This window comes from Lathamus discolor, chromosome 4 (assembly GCF_037157495.1).
Source record: "Lathamus discolor isolate bLatDis1 chromosome 4, bLatDis1.hap1, whole genome shotgun sequence".
Taxonomy (NCBI): Eukaryota; Metazoa; Chordata; class Aves; order Psittaciformes; family Psittacidae; genus Lathamus; species Lathamus discolor.
Window position 1 is genome coordinate 34105371 of NC_088887.1, and position 21782 is coordinate 34127152.

Here is a 21782-nt window from a genome sequence, read left to right on the forward strand (position 1 = left end):
TCAGAAGACAAAGCTACTGTGGTATATCAGAGAGGAGAGGACATCTGAGGTACTGAGGCTTTCAAAGCCAATAAAATTAACACTGTTCCTTTCAAAGAATTTAGTTATTCATTCTCTGACATTACAACAAACAATGCCCCTAAACCTAAACTTTGATGGTCTAAAATACAGCTCACCAATGGAGAATAAGTTGGATTTTCCTTCCTTTCAAAAAAAAAAAAAAAAAGAAAAAACTTTTTACTTTCAAGAGCAAACCTTTTTCAGGCTAATTGACATCTCAAAACTTCAAAGCACTCAGTCATCTTACAAACATGAAAGTGCATGGCTTGGTGACCTCCTTCAGTACTAGTCTAACAGGTCAGCCAGGAACATTCAGAATGTTGAACTGTCAATAGCTGCTTCTTTTCTTTAGTGAGAAATTATATTATCTCTACAACTATTTCCTCTATATTCTCAGCTATGTTCATGTTTGGAGGACTTATAGCTAGCATGCACCTAAAAATCAGGTTGCTCTTGTGCCCAGAAAGTACAGATAAGTTGAGGCTGTGTATGCAATACAAATTCAACAGAACTGGATGCATTTTCTGATGTTACTTGCAGTGACTAAGTCAAAATGACTACTGTGGCTGCATCTGTAATATTTCATAGTATGTTATAGTATCTTGTGGTATCAACTGCAATTATACCTATAAAATCTACCTATGGAATTGTTTAAGGGAGTTTTAAATCCATATTTTCTTCAACTTCTGAGATTTTTAACAGTTGCTGCAGGTATTTCTCCTTTGTTATGTTTTTTTTTTTACCAAGATTTTTTTTTTTTTTGACCAAGAATTTTCTTACTTCCCCTTCATTACTCAGCTGTAGCTCATAGATATCATATAAATTTTTGAAATGAGATGTTAATCCTTTTCATCTTTAGGTCCCCTTTTCTCCCCCTACTAAACAATGTTTTTTTATTAACTGTACTAACTTCCAGGTGCTACCACATGCAGCTGAATGCCAACACTAAAAACCAACAAAACAAATTTGTCACTTCCTTCCCCACCTGCCCTCCCTCTAAACTAAGGATGCAGTAGACAAGTCTTTTTCACTCAATGGTAATCTGAGTCACAGAGAAGTGTTTTAGTTCTTACTTTTAACAGTGAGGTACATGGACTTGCTGACGTCTGCTCCCACATCATTGCTGACCTTGCAGAGGTAGTATCCACTGTCTTCTTCTAGCACATGTTTAATCAGCAAGGAGCCATTTGTGAGAAGCTGGATACGACCATTCAATGCAATCGGCTGGAACTGTGGAACCCCAGCACCTAAAGTAGGACACCCATGAAAATAGGTTAGTTAGGAATTAAAGAGGTTTTCTTTCTTTTGTTTTGTTTCTTTTTCTAATAAAAAACAAAGGCAGAAACTGTAGCTTCCTATTCCTAGATGCTTTATTCAATAAAAATATGAATGGCTTCTGACATCATCAGAACAAATGGAATGTTTCTTTGCCAAAATTGAATTCATAAAATAGAAGACAGGCTTCTGGAATGTAACTGTAGGAGTAATTTGACATGTTAAAGGTAAAGGGGCAAAAGGAGCACAAAGGTGGAAAGGAAGAACCGGAAATGGGGAGACGGAAAATGACAAATTTAAGACTGTTCATGGGTGAAAAACAACATTTGTTTCACATTTAGAGGCTGATAAATTATTGAAATTTACAGCTGAAGAGTCATATAAGTATGCAGCCGTAATGCATACACCAAATGAATTTCTTATGACTAAGAGGGGTTTCTGTTGTAGTAAACATGGTATACTCAAGAGACCTCTAGGACCTTGTTTACAAAACTTTGGGTAACATGGAAAACTGCATGTGTTGCATGTTTCCTCCTACAGCTGGCTGACTGATGACACATAAAATCTCTATTCTGCCATGTTTCTAGCCAGTATTTATTTGGATTGTTAAAAAAAAATACAGAAAAAGAAAAAGCTGAGACCACTAAGCACATATGAGATGTCAGGTTTGTCGGTAATGTAAAAATGGAAGGTCCATAAAGAGACAAGGAGCCAAAGATTCGGTATCAACTTTGGTTTCAAGAAAAAACCCACTTTTCCTTGGAAATAAGATACTGGGTGAATTAGAAATAGGGATTGGATTGCTGCCATGTTGACAACATGCCATAGAGGCCCACTGCAAGTTCAGGTTCCTCCATCATTAGGGACTCTCTAAGTATATACTAATGTACGGTTCTTGTAACAAAGGTTTTCACAACCTACTTTTGCAGCAGGAGACAGGATTTTTCAGGGAAATCATTAAGTAGTCTTCTTCAATGGAATTCTCTTTTACATCTTTCTGTACACAAAGTTAATATCTGTTAGCATTAATTACTGTTGGCAGTTGGCTGAGTCAGCCCAGGAGAAAATACGATGAATAAATATTATGGGACTGATTTAGTATAAAATAGCAAGTTATAACAACCTATGAATTGAACCTCTAGAATATTTAAAAAAGACCAGCCGTGCATACTGAGAGTCCTTCTAGTCCTAAATGTGTTTGTTTTAGTGATTTACAGTTACCCTGAAGGTCTGGTGGCCAATATTGTGAATTAAGGAATGTTAAAGAGAGAGTATTTTCATAAAAATAAATCACGACTGTTGATTTTTCAACTATTTTATTCACATGCATATCACATTTCCCCTTTTATTGTTTGGTTTGTTTTCTTTTCTTTAATAAGCCATTTTCCTTGTAATTTAGTTGGAAGCCACATTTATGGTTCACAAACTCTACCTGTCTGCAAGTGATTGGCCAAGTAGATAGATGCAAGCATTCGCTTCTTATATTTTTCTTCACATGAAAAATTCTAGGAAAAATTCTGTGTTCCCAGAAATGAAAGGGCTGATATTCCTGAGGATAGTTACAAGTGGGCAAAATTTTGCATACCAGTTTGCAAAGGTTTCTTACCCTTCACTGTTTCTTACTCTGCATTGTTCTTACTCTACACTGTTACTGCTATTACACACAAAGTCCTGCCTGAGCAGTGACAGCAGCTTATCAAACACAAATGCATGTGTGAATCTGCAAGAGGGCTCCATGCTCATGAATCAGAGAATCACAGACTGACTGAAGTTGGAAGGGACCTCTGGAGGTCATGTGGTCTAACCCTTTTTCTCAAGAAAGGCTACCAAAAGATGGTTGCCCAGGACCACGTGCAGATGGGTTTTGCATATCTCCAAAGATGAGACTCCACAGCCTCTCTGGACAACCTGTGCCAGTGCTCAGCCACCCTCACAGTACAAATGTGTTTCTTTATACTCAGAATGCTCCCGTGTTTCAGCGTGTGCCCATTGCGTTTTTAAATCTGAAGGGCTTAAATCAACAGCTTCTTGCTGATTATGGGGTACCTATATTGACCACTGTAATTAGAGACAGCAAGTCTTTTTCCATTACCTGTCTATCCTGATGCACAAATAAATGAATCGTTTTTTTCCATTTTTCATGGACACAAAAAGCCAGTTACACAAACTTACCTGCAGGAGTACAGATGCCCTTTCTATTCTGTTGTGGTACTTACAAATGAACTATGATCCAATTGCTTTACTCCTGATGGCCTCACTTCAGTAATTATTTCAGAATTGGGCACAAACCTTGCTCACAAACTAGTTATATCATATTTCTTTTTAAAGGAAGATGTAGCATATATCCCATCAACCTGCAGAGCACCTTAGACTAGGTATTGAGATTGCAATCATCCATTAGCAAAATACAGACTTTTGTAAAAATGCTGACCTTTCCACCCAGAGTTACTTTGGGCAAAATTTTGTTAGATGGCTTTGCCTACATTACTCATACTAAAACTTTCTTTGACTTAAAAATTTCAGAGCTGTTAGTGGAAAACCTTTAAAATAGTCACTTGAGAGTAGAGCATCACCAAAATCAAACTACAGAATCACAGAATCACAGAATCCCAAGGGTTGGAAGGGACCTCAAAAGATCATCTAGTCCAACCCCCCTGCAAGAGCAGGGTAACCTACAGTACATCACACAGGAACTTGTCCAGGCGGGCCTTGAATATCTCCAGTGTAGGAGACTCCACAACCCCCCTGGGCAACCTGTTCCAGTGCTCTGTCACTCTTACAGTAAAGAAGTTCTTCCTGATGTTAACGTGGAACTTCCTATGCTCTAGTTTACACCCATTGCCCCTTGTCCTATCACTGGATATCACTGAAAAAAGCCTAGCTCCATCATCCTGACACCTACCCTTTACATATTTGTAAACATTGATGAGGTCACCCCTCAGTCTCCTCTTCTCCAAGCTAAAGAGACCCAGCTCCCTCAGCCTCTCCTCATAAGGGAGATGTTCCACTCCCTTAATCATCTTTGTGGCTCTGCGCTGGACTCCTTCAAGCAATTCCCTGTCCTTCTTGAACAGAGGGGCCCAGAACTGGACGCAATATTCTAGATGCGGCCTCACCAAGGCTGAGTAGAGGGGGAGGAGAACCTCTCTTGACCTACTAACCACTCCCTTTCTAATGCACCCTAAGATGCCATTTGCCTTCTTGGCCACAAGAGCACATTGCTGGCTCATGGTCATCCTCCTATCCACCAGGACCCCCAGGTCCCTTTCCCCTTCACTACTTTCCAGCAGGTCAACCCCCAACCTGTACTGGTACATGGGGTTGTTCTTCCCCAGATGCAATACTCTACACTTGCCCTTGTTAAATTTCATCAAGTTTCTCCCCGCCCAACTCTCCAGCCTGTCCAGGTCTCGCTGAATGGCTATCCATTTCTTCTTTACTGAGATGGGCCACTTATCTTTTCACAGTTAATTACAACCCAGCTAGCTTGGCTTGGCCTTCTCCTTCAGCATGCAACCACAACAAAACAGAATTACTTCATCGTGACCTATATTCATAATTAAAACCCCTTATACCATTGAGATTAATGGAATTTGAAGCTCTGCATCCTTCTTGCCATAAACCAGAATTTACAAATAAAAGCATAAATAGCCTTTAACGTGAACATTTCTTTTCCTTCACCTTTTTTCTGAAAATATAATGATATTATAATAAATAAAATACAACAAATATAAATGTATATCTTCAAACATAATCATATTATAGATCCCAAGGAAATAAAAAATTGCATGGAGCATTATATAAGGATTTTTTCTCAACAGCACCTACTTCTTATTTTTAAAGAGTTAACCCACTTAGACTGGATACAGTGTTCGGAGAGTTTGTTTTCTTGCTAAAATCTACCAGAAGACAACTGGCCAGAAGATGCTATCTAGAAGGCAGCGCATTTTAATTAAAAAGCAGTCAATTTCTTATGGTTACTGAGGGTCAAGTGGGGCCAGTTTTAATGCTCTGTTACATGAGAAGAAAATGTTAAAGCAGTATGTAAAGCACATAATGAATTACTGCTTATGCTAATGCTACCTGACCTTTCTTCTTTGCTGAAAAGATATGATTGGCCATGTTATCATGAATTTTGAAGGGGAAAAAAAAATACAAATCAACCAAATGCTGCTGGCGGCCCTTGTTCTGAGGGTGTTTCAATTAAAGCAGTACCTTTTTTCTCTCAGCCGTCTATTTCATCACTTGCCTGCTGAGGCCATAGCTAACCCAGGCACAAATTTACAGCTCCAGGATGTCTTCAAGGCAGACCAAAAGTCTATCTGGCTCTGCCTTGTGTCTATGACAATGGCCAGCACTAAGTGCTTAGGGAATTTATATGCAAAGAATATAAACATGACTGATATTTCCCTTACTGCATCCAGTCAGCCTCTGCAATATGAACACTAAGTCATGAACTTACACGTTGCCTGAACTGCTACTAAACCAGAATTAAGCTGTTCCCAGTGATCACTGGAGGAATCCTACCTTTTGAGTACTTCCAGACAATGGTAGGAACAGGATAACCCTCTGCAGAGCAGTTGAGAATTACAGCTTTTCCATAGATCCCGTCCTGGTCACTGGGCTGAACCACAAACCTAGGGGGCACTGTAGGAGGAAGCAAAAGGAGGCTTGAGAATTTGCACAACTTACCAGGTATCTCAACATGGCAGACCAGTCAAATATGGAGGCATAAAGTTTCATAGCAGAAAGCAAAAATTAAAACCAGCTTTTTGATGATCCAGTGTCGTAGTAAAGTTGGTTTTACATGACTATTTACTTTCTGTGCATAATATCAATGTATTTCTTGACAAGCACAACAAAAACTGTGGTCTTTGTATGATATAAAAATAAGTTAATAAAAATCTCTCTTATAGCAGAGGTTATAAAATGGACCAAGAGATAAATCATACTACTAAGGTCAAAAAATAAATGCTTTCTAAGAAAGGCAGAGGTTTGACAGATGTTTAAGAACAACTGAAGTTTTCTGTGTTTGCTTTTTATAATGGTGAGCTAGTAAGCTTTAGAACAAGAATTATTTAGTGTAAATAAACACAGAATCTTATAGAACGTTTTAGGTTGGGAGGAACCTTAAACATCATCCAGTTTCAAATCCTCTGTCATGGCAGGGACACCTTCCACTAGACCAGGTTGCTCAAAGCCCCATCCAACCTGGCCTTGGACACTTCCAGGGATGAAACATTCGCAACTTCTTTGGGTAACCTGTTCCAGTGCAACACCACCATCATGATACCTCATGTAAAGAACTCCTTCCTAATACCTAATCTAAATTTAGCCTCTTTCGATTTAAAGCCATTTCCCCTTGTAATCTTAGGAAAAAAAAAAAAAACAAAACAAAACAACACACCATTTTTAATAGCAATCAATTCACTTCATATTAAAATGAGAGTGTTTGAACCATAACTTCTGATGGGACTTTTCTTTCCAAACAGCTGTAGAAACGTTCAACACATTTTGCTTGCATTAGGTTGAAGAGGGAGGAGAAATGTTACTGGAATAGAGGCATTTGCATCAATGTCTAAGTATTATTAGATTTTTTTTGAAAGGCAGCATAAAACCACTGCATTGAGTCTTCCAGACATATGTATCTATTTATACATAAATAAGAGTTGCTTATCTCAAGGAAAAGCTCTACATCTTCCAAATATAGATACACAGCAAAGAAATCAACTTAAGACAATGCAGTTTAAAACTACAGCTTACCATGGAGGCCCAGTACTAAATGTCAAAGACTCAGTAAAACATGCAGATTTGTCAAAAGTTTTAAAGAAAAGCTGAAAATTGTGAAGAATGTTGAAAACTCCACAGAAGTTATTTAATATTAAAAGCACTTCATGGTTATATTGAAGTCAGTTAAGGTCAAGATTTTCACTGGTATCCTATTCAGTGGTTCACAACATGAATAAGTAAATACCTGAGAAAAAAGTAAATTATTTGTGTCCTTACCCCACATGTTATTCTTTCTGTCTGTGCTACAGAGAAAATGTAGTAAGGTGACTGAGCCTGGGACAGATTATTTTCCTCTCAAGTGCAGCAAAACACTCAGGTATTCCTAAGAGTTCCTTGCTTTCCTTTCCTCACCTCAGCAAATGCCCACAGAAATAAATGCAGCCTAATGGATTCACAGCTCCACAGGTCCAGCCAGTGTTGACTTTGTCTGAAACTTGGGAGAGACAGAACAGAGGGCCCAACCAGCCCTCCTTGCTTTGACCCAATCCCCAATCAGACCCCACCACCTGCCTCTCCAGAAGTGTCAGAAATTCAGAAAGGAACTATGAGAGAAGGCTGTAACATGAGGAAATGTAAAGCAGAACAGAAGTGGATCATGAGTACAATGACTGACATTGGACCAGAAACAGCTTTTAATGGCCATGAATACAGTACTGATTATACATCAGAAAAACTGTTCAGCAGAAGCACCAATGTTACAATCCATGACTTTAAAGATTTTTTCAGTATAAACGCTCATATTTTATGCAAATAGCACCTTACATTATACCAGAGAGTTTTCCTTAAGGAGAAACTTGAGCTGTCAGTGTTGGTACAGACAGGACTGCTAAAAACTGGAGGTATCTAGACGTACTGTCTCCAGACTCAGAAAACTCTCCTCACAATGGTTCAAGCCTTCCTCTCCATGCCTCCATAATCCAGACTCCACTTTAACTTTCTCTTTCCACCTTCATAGATACAAACATTCTATAAAAGATAAGAACAATATTCTGGAGAGTAAATAACCCCTTTAACTGGACTTTTCCCCTATTGAATCCTATAGCTATAATGCACAGCTGTTTCTTGCCTATGTACAAAGAAGCTCCACTGCTGTTTGGAATATGGCTAGAAGAAACAGAAGGAATGAACAGTGATAGAGGTAAGAGATACCTTTGTACTAGGAGATATTTACACTGCTGTCAAATATTTTGGCTTTCCAAATGGCTGTCACACTGACCAGCGTATATCATATGTTACATTATTCATGATAGGTAAACATCAAACATGAAATCCCAGCAACAGCACCTCTGTGCAATCACCCACCCTGTTCTAATTATCTACTCAGAGAAGACAGAAGACATTTGCTACAGTAGCTCTTTTCTCATTGTTTTGCATCCATTTTATCACAATGAAACACAAAAGGACTCCTAAGTACTTATTTTCAAAGCATGTGGAAAGTACAATTAGTTGCAAAAATAGATTGGATTTTACACAACTCAGCAAGGTGACATCAGCTTGTTTCACCTCGATAAATGCAAGTATGTATTTGTGCATTTGCATGCACAGCTTCTGAAAGATCACTGACAAGCTACTTATCCACAAAAAGGGTAGACCAAAAAAAACCACAGCAAACCTAAATCACAGAACCATCTCAGCTGTATCAGTCTTACAGGTTAATGATTACAAATGATGCAATGGAGTGACTGATAGTTACACTGAAAAGTGTGAAGAGAGAGTGCAATACCTTCTAAAATCTCATACTGTTCAAAACTTATGCAACTTCTTGATTTTATTTCCCTTCTTGAAAAACATTATATTCTTCATTTGCTATTGATGACACTAACAAGAAGTGATAATTTTTCAAGAAATAATTGATTATATTAAATGGGTAGACATATGCAGAAAGTTCTGGAGAAGTTAAGCAAGGTTGCCCAGTATGAAAAATGGCAATCAGCCTTTAAAATACTATTTGCATTAAAGTTCGCTGTAAAAATAATTTTTGATTTGTTTTGTTTAATTCTTTCGGGCACACATAGAGAAAAATGGATGGATTACAAGTATAAATTTTTGAGCATTTCTATGAAATGCATCATTCCACATTTTAATGAGCTCATTTAGCTATTCTTGATATGTTGTGCCACTAAGGCTCACAATCTCAGAACACGGCATTTTATCATATTGATTTCACTGTATTTTCATATATATAAAACTTAAGGTTTTGCTCAAATATTTTTGATATTCTCACTTCTGATCATTGTTTTCAATACAGAATGATACCGGAATGGTAACTGCGGAAATTAAATTTTGCCATATAAGCTTCAGAGCCAGATGTATGATTGGCAGTTGTATGGTTTACTTATACTGATCCATAAACAAAGCATGTTTCAACCTTGGCAAAAATCTGCCCACATACAGTAATAGAAACAATTTCTATATTCAGTAAAGCTTTGGCTTTCCTTTAGGACTACTTCTAAAAATGCCAGGTGCTGCTATGATTTTAAATATATGAACTCTTGACACTTAGTGTCAATAGAAATAAGAAAAGATGCTACAGTGAAACAAAATTACTCATTCAATGACCTTTCAGTTATTTCTGTATTGCTGTCTAGGTAAACCACAGGATTTTTCTTCTTATAGAAAAGTTTGAAAAGTAAGCAAAGGAGACTTTTACATTTATTTTTTCCTTACTGATAGTTTGCCTCTCAATTTTGTTTTAAATTAACAATTTGGTCAGTTCTATGTGTTACCATATTTTGGAAGACAGTGCATTTACTATTCGATCTAGATTTTGATACTTAGCTTTAGGTTATAAAGCTACACTCACCTTTTATTATCTTTCAGGAATTCATTAGCCCTTAAAGAAAACTTTCTTAAAATTTAACAAAGTTAATTTGTCTGATATGCTTAAGAGGAATTAGTGGAGAAAAGCAAACAATTAGTTCTCCTCCTCTCTCTTTAGCTGTAAAGGTGTGGGCCTCCTCTACCCCTTTAGAAGCGAAACATTCTTAAATAGCTCATGAATATGATTGAACAGTTCTACATTTATTATTACTCTTGTTTCAATAGCACAGTCCTTTGAGTCTGTAAAGGAAGGCATTTAAAATTCCTTTAACAGTGAATTTCTGCTAGACTTTCTCATTTCATGCAGCCCACGGATCTGTGATGAGAAATGAGCTGTTGAATTGTTTAGTGTAAGAGCAATAAGGTGACAGATACAAACTATTTAATGGCTGAACTCAAAGGACCTAAAAAGGTGTTTTCAGTCAATATTATGACTAGCAGTCCCAGGCTCTCACAAAGGAAAAACAAAGGATGAGAGCAATCAGAATAGGATATTGAAGATAACATGAATGTCACAGTGCCATTTTAGGGGAAGGAAAATGCTTTTATTAGCTCCTTGTATGAAATAATCTGAAATAATCCTGATAAGATGATAAAATATAAGATGGTACCCTATGAAGCTACTGGCTAGAAGTGCCATTGTTTGTCTCAAAGGACTTTACAAGCTTCTAACAAAAAATCAGTTTATGAGTTCATGGCTAACATTCTCTGACTTAATTTTGCTTTATGTAAATCCAAGAATCCTTTCTGACTGTGCTTTATGCCAGGGACCAGACAACAAACTTGCACACATCTTCCCGGACTTCAAATCTATGCAAGTGCTTCTGGCTCCCAAGTAGAGCGATTAGTATATCACAAGAGCAATTCTGAAGGCTCATAAGACGAGCTCCTCCGGTGGGCTACTGGAGTGAGTTAAGAAATAATCTGTGACATTGGCCCAGAACACAATGTTTCATTTTTACATGGAATATTTGTACTTTACATTTAGATCATACTGTCAAAATGATGGAAGAAATTTAATCAGCCAAAGCAATCATTGATGTATTAATGAATGAGATCATTAAACACTGTACTTTAGCAAAGATGAACAGTTATTAAATTTGGTCATTGGACCTAAGGGGTCGATTTAGCTGGTTTAGTGAAACCATTTGCTATGCAGTTCAAGAAAGATGTACTTTTGCAAAATGAGACAGCGCCTAGTGGTTTGTGTTGACCAAGTTTGTCTAATTAGAACATAAAATAGGAAGTGACACTTTCAAGAGTAACCTTCAAAGCCGCAGTGTAAGTGCCAGCAAAGAAAGTAAATGAGTTTTGACTCCAGCTGCAACCATAAATCTTCTCATCCTGTTTTTCTACCACAAGCTGCATTTGCTGCATCACACCAGCATTACCAAACATTAGAAAACAGACAGATACGTACTTCCTAATTGGAAGATTCAAGGCTTAGGGTCTCCTCATTGGGTGCCTAACAATCTAATGATATTCAACATTTCTGGCAAGTAAAAAATTAAAACACATTTACACTTAATGCACTAAATGCATTAAGAGGTGTTATTAGGTATTTACCTCATCTCAGTTTTAACTTATGATGTGTTCACTAACAAGAATTGTAAAATCATGATTTATGCACCCACTACTGTATTTGAATTCTCTTTTCTGGCAGTGTCTGAAAAAAATTAAACTCATAATACATTTATGAGCTTTTTCTTTCTGGTTACCAACTAAAATATTTTTCACTGTTTTTTATTTCATAACTACTTCATTCCCATTTTAGGAAACTCTACAGAAATGAATAACACATGATAAAGTGTATATAGATTTTTATCACTCTTTAGAAGACAGTACTAATGAGTAAAGCCTTAATTAATTCCAAATGGTGATATAAGTAGTTGACAGAGAAAATGTTTTCCTAATTTTTATGGATTGCTTCCATGACAGGATCCTATTCTTTCTTTTTTCTTATCAGCATACCTAGAAAAACAAGAGTGTGACAAGAAATAAAATAATCAAAATAATAATGACAGGTGAGTTTCTGAGAAACCCTTCTAGCTTTCAAATTTTCAATGCCTTTTCAGAGGAACTGCAGGCTGGGATCTGGCAGAGAACAAGATTTTGAGAAGGAAAGCTCCGTGTTTGCTCACCTGGATTGCCTACCTCAGTTTCTTTCATAGACCACAAAATAACAGAAACAGCAGCAAAGATTTACCATAAGGTGCTTGCAGATTTTAAGAGACCAGTGCTTAATGTTTTGGGGTTGTTTTTTGTTTTCAACCTAATACTCCTGGCAAAATGGCAGTGCAGTTTAGGTATGAAAAATTATATTTGTAAGAAGATTATAGGAAAGCTATTCAGCAAACTTAAAACCTAACAGAAAAATGTGAATGCTAAAATACAGCCGATACAAGCAATGCAACATAAAAAATACTGAGGAAAAGGTCTCAAGCTGCAAAGCTGAAAATTTATGTGGTTGCATGGATCCTACAGTAGTTGCATAGTCACTAGCACTTTAAATGTGGCAACAAGCAGTTGGCCTGTGTTTCTTCATTCATCTTAAGAATGGACTGGATTTAGATGGTATGGACTCCCACTTATTTTGGAACATGATAGCTTTCGTCATGTCCAACTACTTTTAAAATGAATACAAGGACAGTATAGATAAGGAAAAAGGAACTTTGTGGTGAACAGTCATATCTCCCTTTACTCTCCCATTCACTTTCTACTCTCATATCAAAACGTACAAACTTCACATAAATAAGATATTCCCAGAACACATCCCCTGACATTTAGGAAAGCCAACATTTAAAGTACACTGCTGAGAAGCCATCACACAATGTGCATTAGAAACAAGAGGAGTTAAAGCACTGTTTTTCTCCCTTTATTTGGAAAAAAACCACTTAGCTGGTTTAGGAAAAGAATATGTTTCAGTTAAATGGCACCCATAAACAAAAAGGTGAGGAGGGTCAGAAAGCTTGGAGAAGGAAGAGACATCAGAAAAGCAAGTCTTTAATGTATATAGGTCAGGTTGGATGCAGATGAGTAGTGACCGAAAGTGACCCTCTGATGGCTGTCTGTCTTCTATGTGGAATGACAAAGATGGAGCAGTTTCAATATAAGGAAAAGAGGTCAGTCCAGGGTTTTGGCAGAAAATACAGGTCAAACATCACATTATATTTCCCCCTCTTCCTCTGAGGAAGAACTATTATCTCAGATGAATACACAAAACTGATTAAGACATTATCATTTAAATTGACTGAGAGAGAAGAAAGGACTAAGGCTTAAAGGAGGCTGCTGCAGAGCACTGGCTGGGCAGAAAAGTAAGCAAGAGGGGAAAAATGAGGTATCCCTCACAGCTTCCTAAAAAGTTGCAGGACTAGGACTCTAGAAGTCTTCTGCAAGCCTCTGTGTAAAACAGTGAAAAGCTACCATTTAGCATGCCCAGGCATTTATAAGGACACCCTTCACTCAGATGCACCCAACAGTTGCCATCCCACCACTGGGGCACAGCCCTCACCAGGAGATGCAGTGAGAGCAGCAGCACATGAGGGCAAAACGGAGGTGTCAGCGGTATGAGAGGAGTGCAAGAGCAGGCTACCCAGCACACCTCCTTTGGAGAATGAGGGAAAACAAATTGGTGCCAAAAAAAGTCAGCAAAATGCAAACATGTTCAGGAACAGAGGTGAGGCCAGCCAGGGGCTTGCCAGAAGAGGAACTCCCCACTGACAGCAGGAGGCAGGAAAACTGCAATTCAGGCAAGGCAGGGAGAAGTTAGGGGAAAGCAGGGATTGCCCTGATCAGAGGGGCACAGAGCAGAAAACCCTACACATGGGCTCACTTGAGCTGTTACAGTGTCATGGATCTCAGTGCTGACAAAAGGATAGACAGTATTTGCAGAGAGCCAGTTTCCAGTGGTACAATCAAGATCATCATACCATTCCTGTTTTGATGACATGCCTATAGGAACTTGTACAGAGTTGCTATGGTGATTCATTTCAGCGACTTCAAGCACCGAGTGTAACTGCAGATCAAGTACAACCTCAGCTGTTATTAGATGCAACACTTCTTTGTAGGGCAGACATAGCCAGTGGACTGCCTGTTGTGATTTGTGGTTGTCAACTTTCCCTTCTCCAGCAAAAGATGAGGAAAATCTTTTATTCTTAGAATTATTAATAGGGTTAAAAGCTAACAGAACAGCTTGGGAAAAGAATAATTATATGCATGTAGTTATTTAGACTACTTCATTTAAGAACTACTAGATAGACAGGGAAAGTTATAGATATCTGTACTGAATAATACTTCAACAAGAGTAAAAACAGTAAAAATTAAAAAAACCCCACACTGTTAAAATCATATTTATATCAAAATGATTGAAAAAGCAATGGACCTATTTGCCACCAAGTCTTGAGAATACTATCATAAAAACCCATGAGCAAGCACATACTGTAAGTAGAAAACTAGGGAATAATACATTTAAGGATAGTCCTGGGACAGTGAGAAGACTGACATAAAAGGAAGAACTGTTCAGAAGATTTTGCTCCAAATGAGTTTAAGAAGGGTGGGGAAAAAAAGCCTGGAAAAGATGGCAAAAGCCTCTGACTGGTTTTAAGATTCATCTTGGTAAATTTACATAAAGGAATATAAAATGTACTGATCAGCAACAGCAGAAATAACTAGGGTTACTTGCTGGATTATGGTACATGTCCTCCTTCTCTGAGGAGTCTAATGGGTTTGCAGCAAGAAAGTGATGGTGGGAATGAAAGAGTATAATACTAATTTTTAAAATATTAAAATTGAAAACACTTTGAAATACTTTCAGAAACAAAAGGAAGCAATTTATTTTTGTTGAAGTAAATTAGAAAATCTTTCACAAGGCATAATTTCTATGTAATCTGGCTAAATTGCTATTTGAAGGGGAAAAGCTATTGAAAGCAAGGTATCTCTCTGAAAGGTCTTTTCCACATAAAACATTGCTTCACCTCATTCACATCTATTTCAAGGCAAAATGTTGTGAAGTCATCAGTCATGCTACTTACATAATAAACGCAATTAAGGAGAAGAACAACATTGTAACAGGAGAGAGTCTTTTCCCCATGAAATCAGCATCAATGCTTTGGCTTTCTACTGACATAATGTTATATGAGAGACTGAGCTAAATAAAAAATGGCGGTAATCAGAGTAAAATAATAACAGAGAGAAATTCAATACCATTTTGAAGGCTTGTTACCAATGAACAGGCTTGTGCCTCACAAAATTTTCCAGGTCAGTCTTGTAGCTCACCCATCGACCTGTGGATGGGGAAACCCACTCCAGGGTTTCTGATTAGTTTCAAGACTTTTAGATAGAAAAGTCGTACTAGTTTCTGTGTTTCATTGCTCTGTGTGCTCTCTGTGATGAAGAGAGGGATTATCATATTTTCTTCTTCTTTATACTTCCCATCAGACAGATGTCATTACAAAACTGCTGAATTCTGCTTAATTGGTGCCCTTCAAAACTAATTACATCTACTTACCTCTCACGATTAATTGGCTTTGGTGCTCCACAGCTGCTGCATCATTTCTAGCTATACAGGTATAATTTCCATTGTGCATCAGTGAAAGATTAGAAATCCTTAAGGAGCTGGTGAAGTCAATGTTGTCAATCGTCACCCCAAGACTGGCTGGGATCGGCCTGCCATCCTTCTGCCAGGTGATTGTGATGGGCAAATCCCCGGAGACCACCACACAGGGAATGAAGACCCGCTGGCCGATGGAGAACCGCGGGAACTCAAAAGGCTGAATAAAAGGCGGAACTGAAACAAAAGAGGAAAGAGAAGCTATTGCAGTTATGGTTTCATTTCTGAAAAGACTATAATGGAACAGATGCACAGTCCTGAATATGTAAAATCGACACCTTTGACAGCTATAGAGAATTGCTTAGCTAAAACAAGCTTTTACAAATACCCTTTCTTTCCTGGAGTTCCCAAAGTATAAAGCAGAGATCATAAGCAGTAAAATCCCTGCCTTCTAGGACATCAGACATTGGCAGATTCCTGCAAGTGTATTAAGTACCTCTTCAAGAAATCACACTGCCAGTTTGGGACTTTCTAGGTCTTCCAGCAGTGACACTGCTTGGACAGTCCAGGAAGAGCTCAGCAGCTTTCAAGGTCTGGTGAAAGGGCCTTGCTTAGGGTTACGGAATAAACCTGGAAAAGGGTCCAGCTTTGATTCTGTGATGTGATGGAAGGCAGTGTAAGCTTCTCTAACTGTTCCTAGCACTTATTTCTTAGTGTTTCAAGTCACAATTCTCAAGAAGATTGAGTAGAGCCATGTAGCGAAAAGCATATACTTGTACTATAGCAAACTAAGTTAAGAATGTTTCTAAACAGAGGGACAGTACATAAACACTCAAGTTGGTATTTAATTCCTGCTAAGCATTTTTGCCTGTCAATTTATTTATTTTTTCACTTATTATTCTGTGGTTGAATAAAAAGACATGAAAAAAATTGCTCTTATTTTCTGTCATGAGGAAGAATTCTGCTTCTTAAATAACATTTATTCTCCAGGTATTTTTAATAAAAGCAAAGGAAACAGTGGGTTGCAGTCAATAAACAAAACAAGAATTAATGGTGCCTTACTTGCTCCAGTTTGTGGTTGGAAGAATTCATCATTACTAACAATTTCGTAAATTGAGACTCAAATACCTACCCAGAAGAAGGAACTGAAATCTTCTGCCCTTCTCATGGGAGCACTTTAACAGCCAGGGCATTGATCTAAGATAGGTTTCTATCAATCACTCCTGAAAAGGCTATAAAACCACTTTTGCAAGCAGTACTCAAATACTCATCCATCAAAAGAGAAGGTTCCTAGAGGTCATGTACCTGAGATATAGGAGTGCATTTTCCTTTTCTTGCCTGAGAGATTGCTTACATATATTCTGTAGTACATTTGAACATCTTTAACAGGGAAGATTGAAGGATACTCACAACAGAACATTTATACTGCTCTATATTAACTAGCTTCAGAAGAAAATGGAGTTGGTGGTTTTGTCTAATTGTATTTCTTCTGTCCTTTCTCCCTTTAGCAAATCTAAGGCTGTGTTTTCCCCAGACCTGAAGCAGAAAAGCTCTTCAAAGCGACTTCAGTGTATGCTAGCTCATTGACTTCCCCAGCAGCATTTTTTCTCCTCTGCCAGTGTCCTATTTCTGGGACACAGGGACAGTTTTTTGTGACTATTACTATGTTAGCTAAAAGCATTTATTTTGATCTTTGCATATGATAGCTTTTCCTCCATCAGGAGGAACATCAGGAATAAAAAAGTTTATTACTAAGGAAACAATACCAACCCCTGAAAGATTAAGTCATTGTTCAAAGGCATGTTCAAATGCTTGCATACATCAAGTTGCAAGAGATGAATGACACAAATCAGACATTAACTCCACTGTTTCCATCATAACCATGATGCCATTTGATGAGAAGAAGTTATGACCATGTGCAGCTGACTCAGAGAGGTAACATCAGGTATAGGGTACCACAAGTCATCCTTACAGGCCTCCCTTGCCTTCTGAGAGCAGCTTGCTGTCTGTGGCTGTGAGAAGTGCCACTGCAATCAATTTTTCTCACAGGCTGTGACACCTTTTCCTTACTGCCATCTCTCAAATCGCTAAAACCTGTCCTGTTGTGTTTGGAAAATCTGGTAGATCAGGCATACAGATGAAAGGAAACACTGCATAAATTAGTGCGTTTATTTGAACTTTGAGCACTGGAAATTAACTGCTTTTTCACTTGGGGACCTAGTGTCAGGAAGTGAAGCAAAATGTCTGCCTGCCTCTTCTAATTACCTTAGCGCAGCTAACGCATTCACATATTTCAGATTCTTCTTACATCCCCAGGTAGAGGCCAAATTTCTCTTAGCATTTATTGACAAGCAGTTTATAAGTGAGAATAACAAATTTTTAAAGTAGGACTGTCAAAAGGCTTTGACATAACGTTTTTCCTTGATGACTGCAAATACCTGCTAAATGCCAACTGCCCCACTTACTGTATTGGCTAGCACATTTCTGCCCAAACCCTTTTCTTAATCTCAGACATCGTTACTGAAAGATATGCTAAAATTCACAACAGGATGGGAAATTGCTTCTATATTTTCTGCTGTGTAATAAATTTGAACAAATCTTTCATGGGCAAAATGGTATAAAAAGTCATACAACATATATCTGAAGGATATTATATTATGTACATTTTCACTCTCCATCTCCCTGATGCAGAAAACAAGGAGCAAGATGATTAGATCACATTGAAGTATTTTTCAGAAAATATTGACTTGCAAGGCTGCATTTACCAACTCTAAAATTTAAGAAGCAGCCTGCAGAACATTCAGAAATTGGCTAAAATATTTATAGACAGCACATTTTCCTTCTAATGAGCTTTTTAAGATGAAGAGGAAACCAACATTTATTTCTCCTTCATAAAATATAATGCATATTCAACCTACAGCAGCTTGCAGTCCTGACAAGTAGCTTATTTTTAAAAACAGCTTGTAATTTAAAATTAGTACTTAAAAAGTAAATAGTCTAGTGTTAGCTTTGAAGTATTGAATGTTTTTCAGCCACAGTATTTACCAGTTTTGTCTGAAAAAGGCAGTTACTGGTGACCTAACATAGCAGATCAATTTTCTTCCTGACAGTTTAAAGGATGAAACAATCACAAAACAATCACTTTTTAAAAACATAGACTAAAGCATACCTGACATCAGGCAAATAATTTCTGAAATACTGATGTTGGCATAAATATATACATCAGTCTATATACCTCTGCAGTAAAAAGTTGACATATATCCATGAGAGAAAAAAAAAGTGAAGCTTGGTTAAGTAGAGTGTGGTTTATTTTTTTCTTTCTTTTTAACTAAAGCTGTTTCATTGCCAAGCAGCTTTAAAAACACAGGAGGGATGTACACTGCTTTAACTAAGAGAGAACAGTTACAGTAGGACAGATGTATTTAAAAATGTGTTTAAAATACTCAAGGTGTGTTGAAGTATTTTCCTCCCCCATACACAGCTCTAGTTTGATCATACTTCAAAGCTTCTTTCTTTTTCTTTTTTTTTTTGTTAAATTATGCCATTTTTTATATAAGGTGTTACATGTTAACTGTATATAGAGAGGGCTGTATATGTATACTTGTGTACATATAAGGAATATTTCTTCCTCTACCCACAACAGCAAGAAGATTGAGAAATCTCTGCTTCGTGCAGTGAAGTGCAATGTCTTGGGAATGCTTTATTGATGAGTGCTTGAGTTAAGTGTCTATTTAACAAGAGGAGCATGGGCCAGCCTCATTAGTGCTAATGCAGAAAGATTTAAATTATGGTTTTGTGCCCTAGCAAGGTCTTCTGTACCTCTGGGAGATTACGGTAAAGGAGGGCAAGGAGGGCTTCCACACTGCTCTCTATTAGCAGGGGAACGTCCTTAATTTCTTGCCCTCCATTCCATGGGAGTTGTGTTGGAAACTGCAGAAAAGACTCACTAAAACTGTGTGTCCTGCAGATAGCCTGTCTCCTGCAGCAGCATCATAAATGTGGTATTCCTCTCCTGTGGCTCTGCTTAGTAGAATGAAAGTTGTCCTCTGCTTTATCATTATAAATGGCTCCCCAATGGATTTTCTTGAAACAACACTGTTGCCTGTAGTATAAAGTCCCTTTGGCAATGAATACTTACCACATTGGTCTATTGGCTGATGCAAAGTAATAACCACCAAACTACCTAGCCTCTTAAGACAGCCCTTAACCCCTTGATTTCACACTGTTGGAGTGCAAAACCCTAAACTATTTTGTCTCTTCACAAACCCTAGCCACAGGCTAGTCATATGTAAGTTTTTTCAAATATCAACTGTTTCTCCTAAACAGCCCCATTCCTTGTGGGTGATGGTCTGATCAATTGTACAGTCACTGAAGCACTGGATTTTTCTGCTTCTTTCTTGTATGTATTGAGCCTTATCAATAGGGCATGTCATTCAGCAAAAGGCATTTACTGAGATGAACTGCATACCCCACGCCCTTGTTTTATACTGATATATCCTGTCTTGAAAAGAAGGAATACTGTCATATTCTTTGGGCCTAAGTCCATGCACTGAAAAAACCCCAAAACAAAACAAAAAGCCTAACCAAACTAATTCCTGCAATGTTCCTGCTGTTGCACTACATTTCCCTCTACTTGTAGTTTCCTTAGTTATCAAGATTAACCCTGTATTCAAATATCCAAAATCTTACCACAACAAACTGTGGTATTTCATCAGGAATGTTTCCAAACGTGGCAGAGCAGATGCTGTGGTATGTATTTCTCAGGGGAGCTTATGACAGAGACTTCATCCTTCACATTTACTCTCACTCTCCTTTCCCGCAATGCAACACCGCTAGTTCACAGGCTCCCTAATACCATTCTGGGAGCTCCTTCAAAATAAGGGAGGATGCAAAATGTTGTATAGAAACCAAAAGTGTTTTTATGTTATACCTCATTCATCTATCAAACCACCTCCTTTCAGCCTCCATTGAGAGCAGAAAAGTGCATGCCCTTATCATATGAAACACCCTGCAAACCTAAGGTGGTGGAAAGTTCAGTTCCCTGCCCAAGCAGATGCATTTCTTATCTTTTAAAGGAGGAAACCTTCTTGATTTGATGTTAGCAGCTGCAAGAGTATATGACACAACAAGCAATTACCTTCATTGTTAAAGTGTCACCTGGTAAAAAGCCCACGTTTAGGCTATGTATCCAGAAGAATTTACCAATTACTTTTACTGTGCTTTCGGAATGTGATCCTCAGGTAACACTGTGAAAAGTTTAAATCAACTAAATCACTACAGCGAAAAGTTCTGCATTTAGATGAACAGAATGATTTCTTTTCCCGAAAATCATTCTTATATTTTGACTGGTTTCACACTAGCTTCCCTTTTACCTTCATCCTAGGACTGTACATAAGAGGCTGATTTTATATCACACTTCCGTTTCCACATGGTTGATACTTTTTTATTTTGCATGCTATGTATTATACACATTGATTTGAAACGAGGGAAGCATACTTCAGACCTGCACTATCATGTGCACAGATATGCAGATATGCACGTGTATGTGCTTACTATATGTAATTACACATGCAGTGCTAATAGCTCATATTAACTTGATGCAGTAAAGTGCCTAAAAATTTAAGAGCAACTGTAAAAAATGTATAAGTACTCAAAATATAATTGGCAAAATAAATAAAGAGCAAGAACATGCCTTCTTCTAAAATTAAAGTAAACAAAGCTGCATTGTAAGAGAGGGAAGAGGACTAGCTTTTGATAAACCCAAAGAGAATATACACATACTCTTGAACTACTTAGCTGAGGGTCTTATTCAAGTATTAAGGCTCATTTCACATTGCTTATGTAATTCATATATAAACACATTCATACACCAACTTCAGTTGTGTTTGAAAGGTATAAGATTATGCGCAAAGCCAGTGAGCTTTATTTTAGATTTAAGTGAAAGGTTTTATATTTGTGCATGCTAATTCCTCATCATGAAGACTAGGATAATAATGAAACAACTTTAGCACACATTTTTGTGTGACCTTTTTCTGCAATGTCAGAGGTGAAGTCCTTAGGAATACGGTATATTAGAATTGCACTGCTACAAAATATGACACTTAGCTGCAGCATCCACATGACAATTGTGAACTTTTGAAGAATGCAAATTAGCTATTTTAATTTAAGATTAATCTTGAGTTGTTGAATGGCAAAAGTATACACAGACCTGTCAAGTCTCACATATTGAATAGAGACTGGTTTAGTCTTTTCTTCAGGTACTTCTATGAGTTAAATGCTAGGGGTCTCA

At 37.6% G+C, this 21782-nt stretch overlaps 1 protein-coding gene across 1 annotated transcript in view; it reads right to left on the minus strand.

Moving 5' to 3' along the window:
- DSCAM (DS cell adhesion molecule) overlaps positions 1-21782 on the minus strand; it is a 181528-nt gene that overhangs the window by 133074 nt on the left and 26672 nt on the right. Inside the window, exons 7-9 of the mRNA XM_065676987.1 lie at positions 15452-15730; positions 5863-5982; positions 1134-1307 (exon numbers count right to left, since the gene is read on the minus strand). Of these exons, the coding sequence (XP_065533059.1) occupies positions 1134-1307; positions 5863-5982; positions 15452-15730 (573 nt within the window). The remainder of the gene's footprint in view (positions 1-1133; positions 1308-5862; positions 5983-15451; positions 15731-21782) is intronic.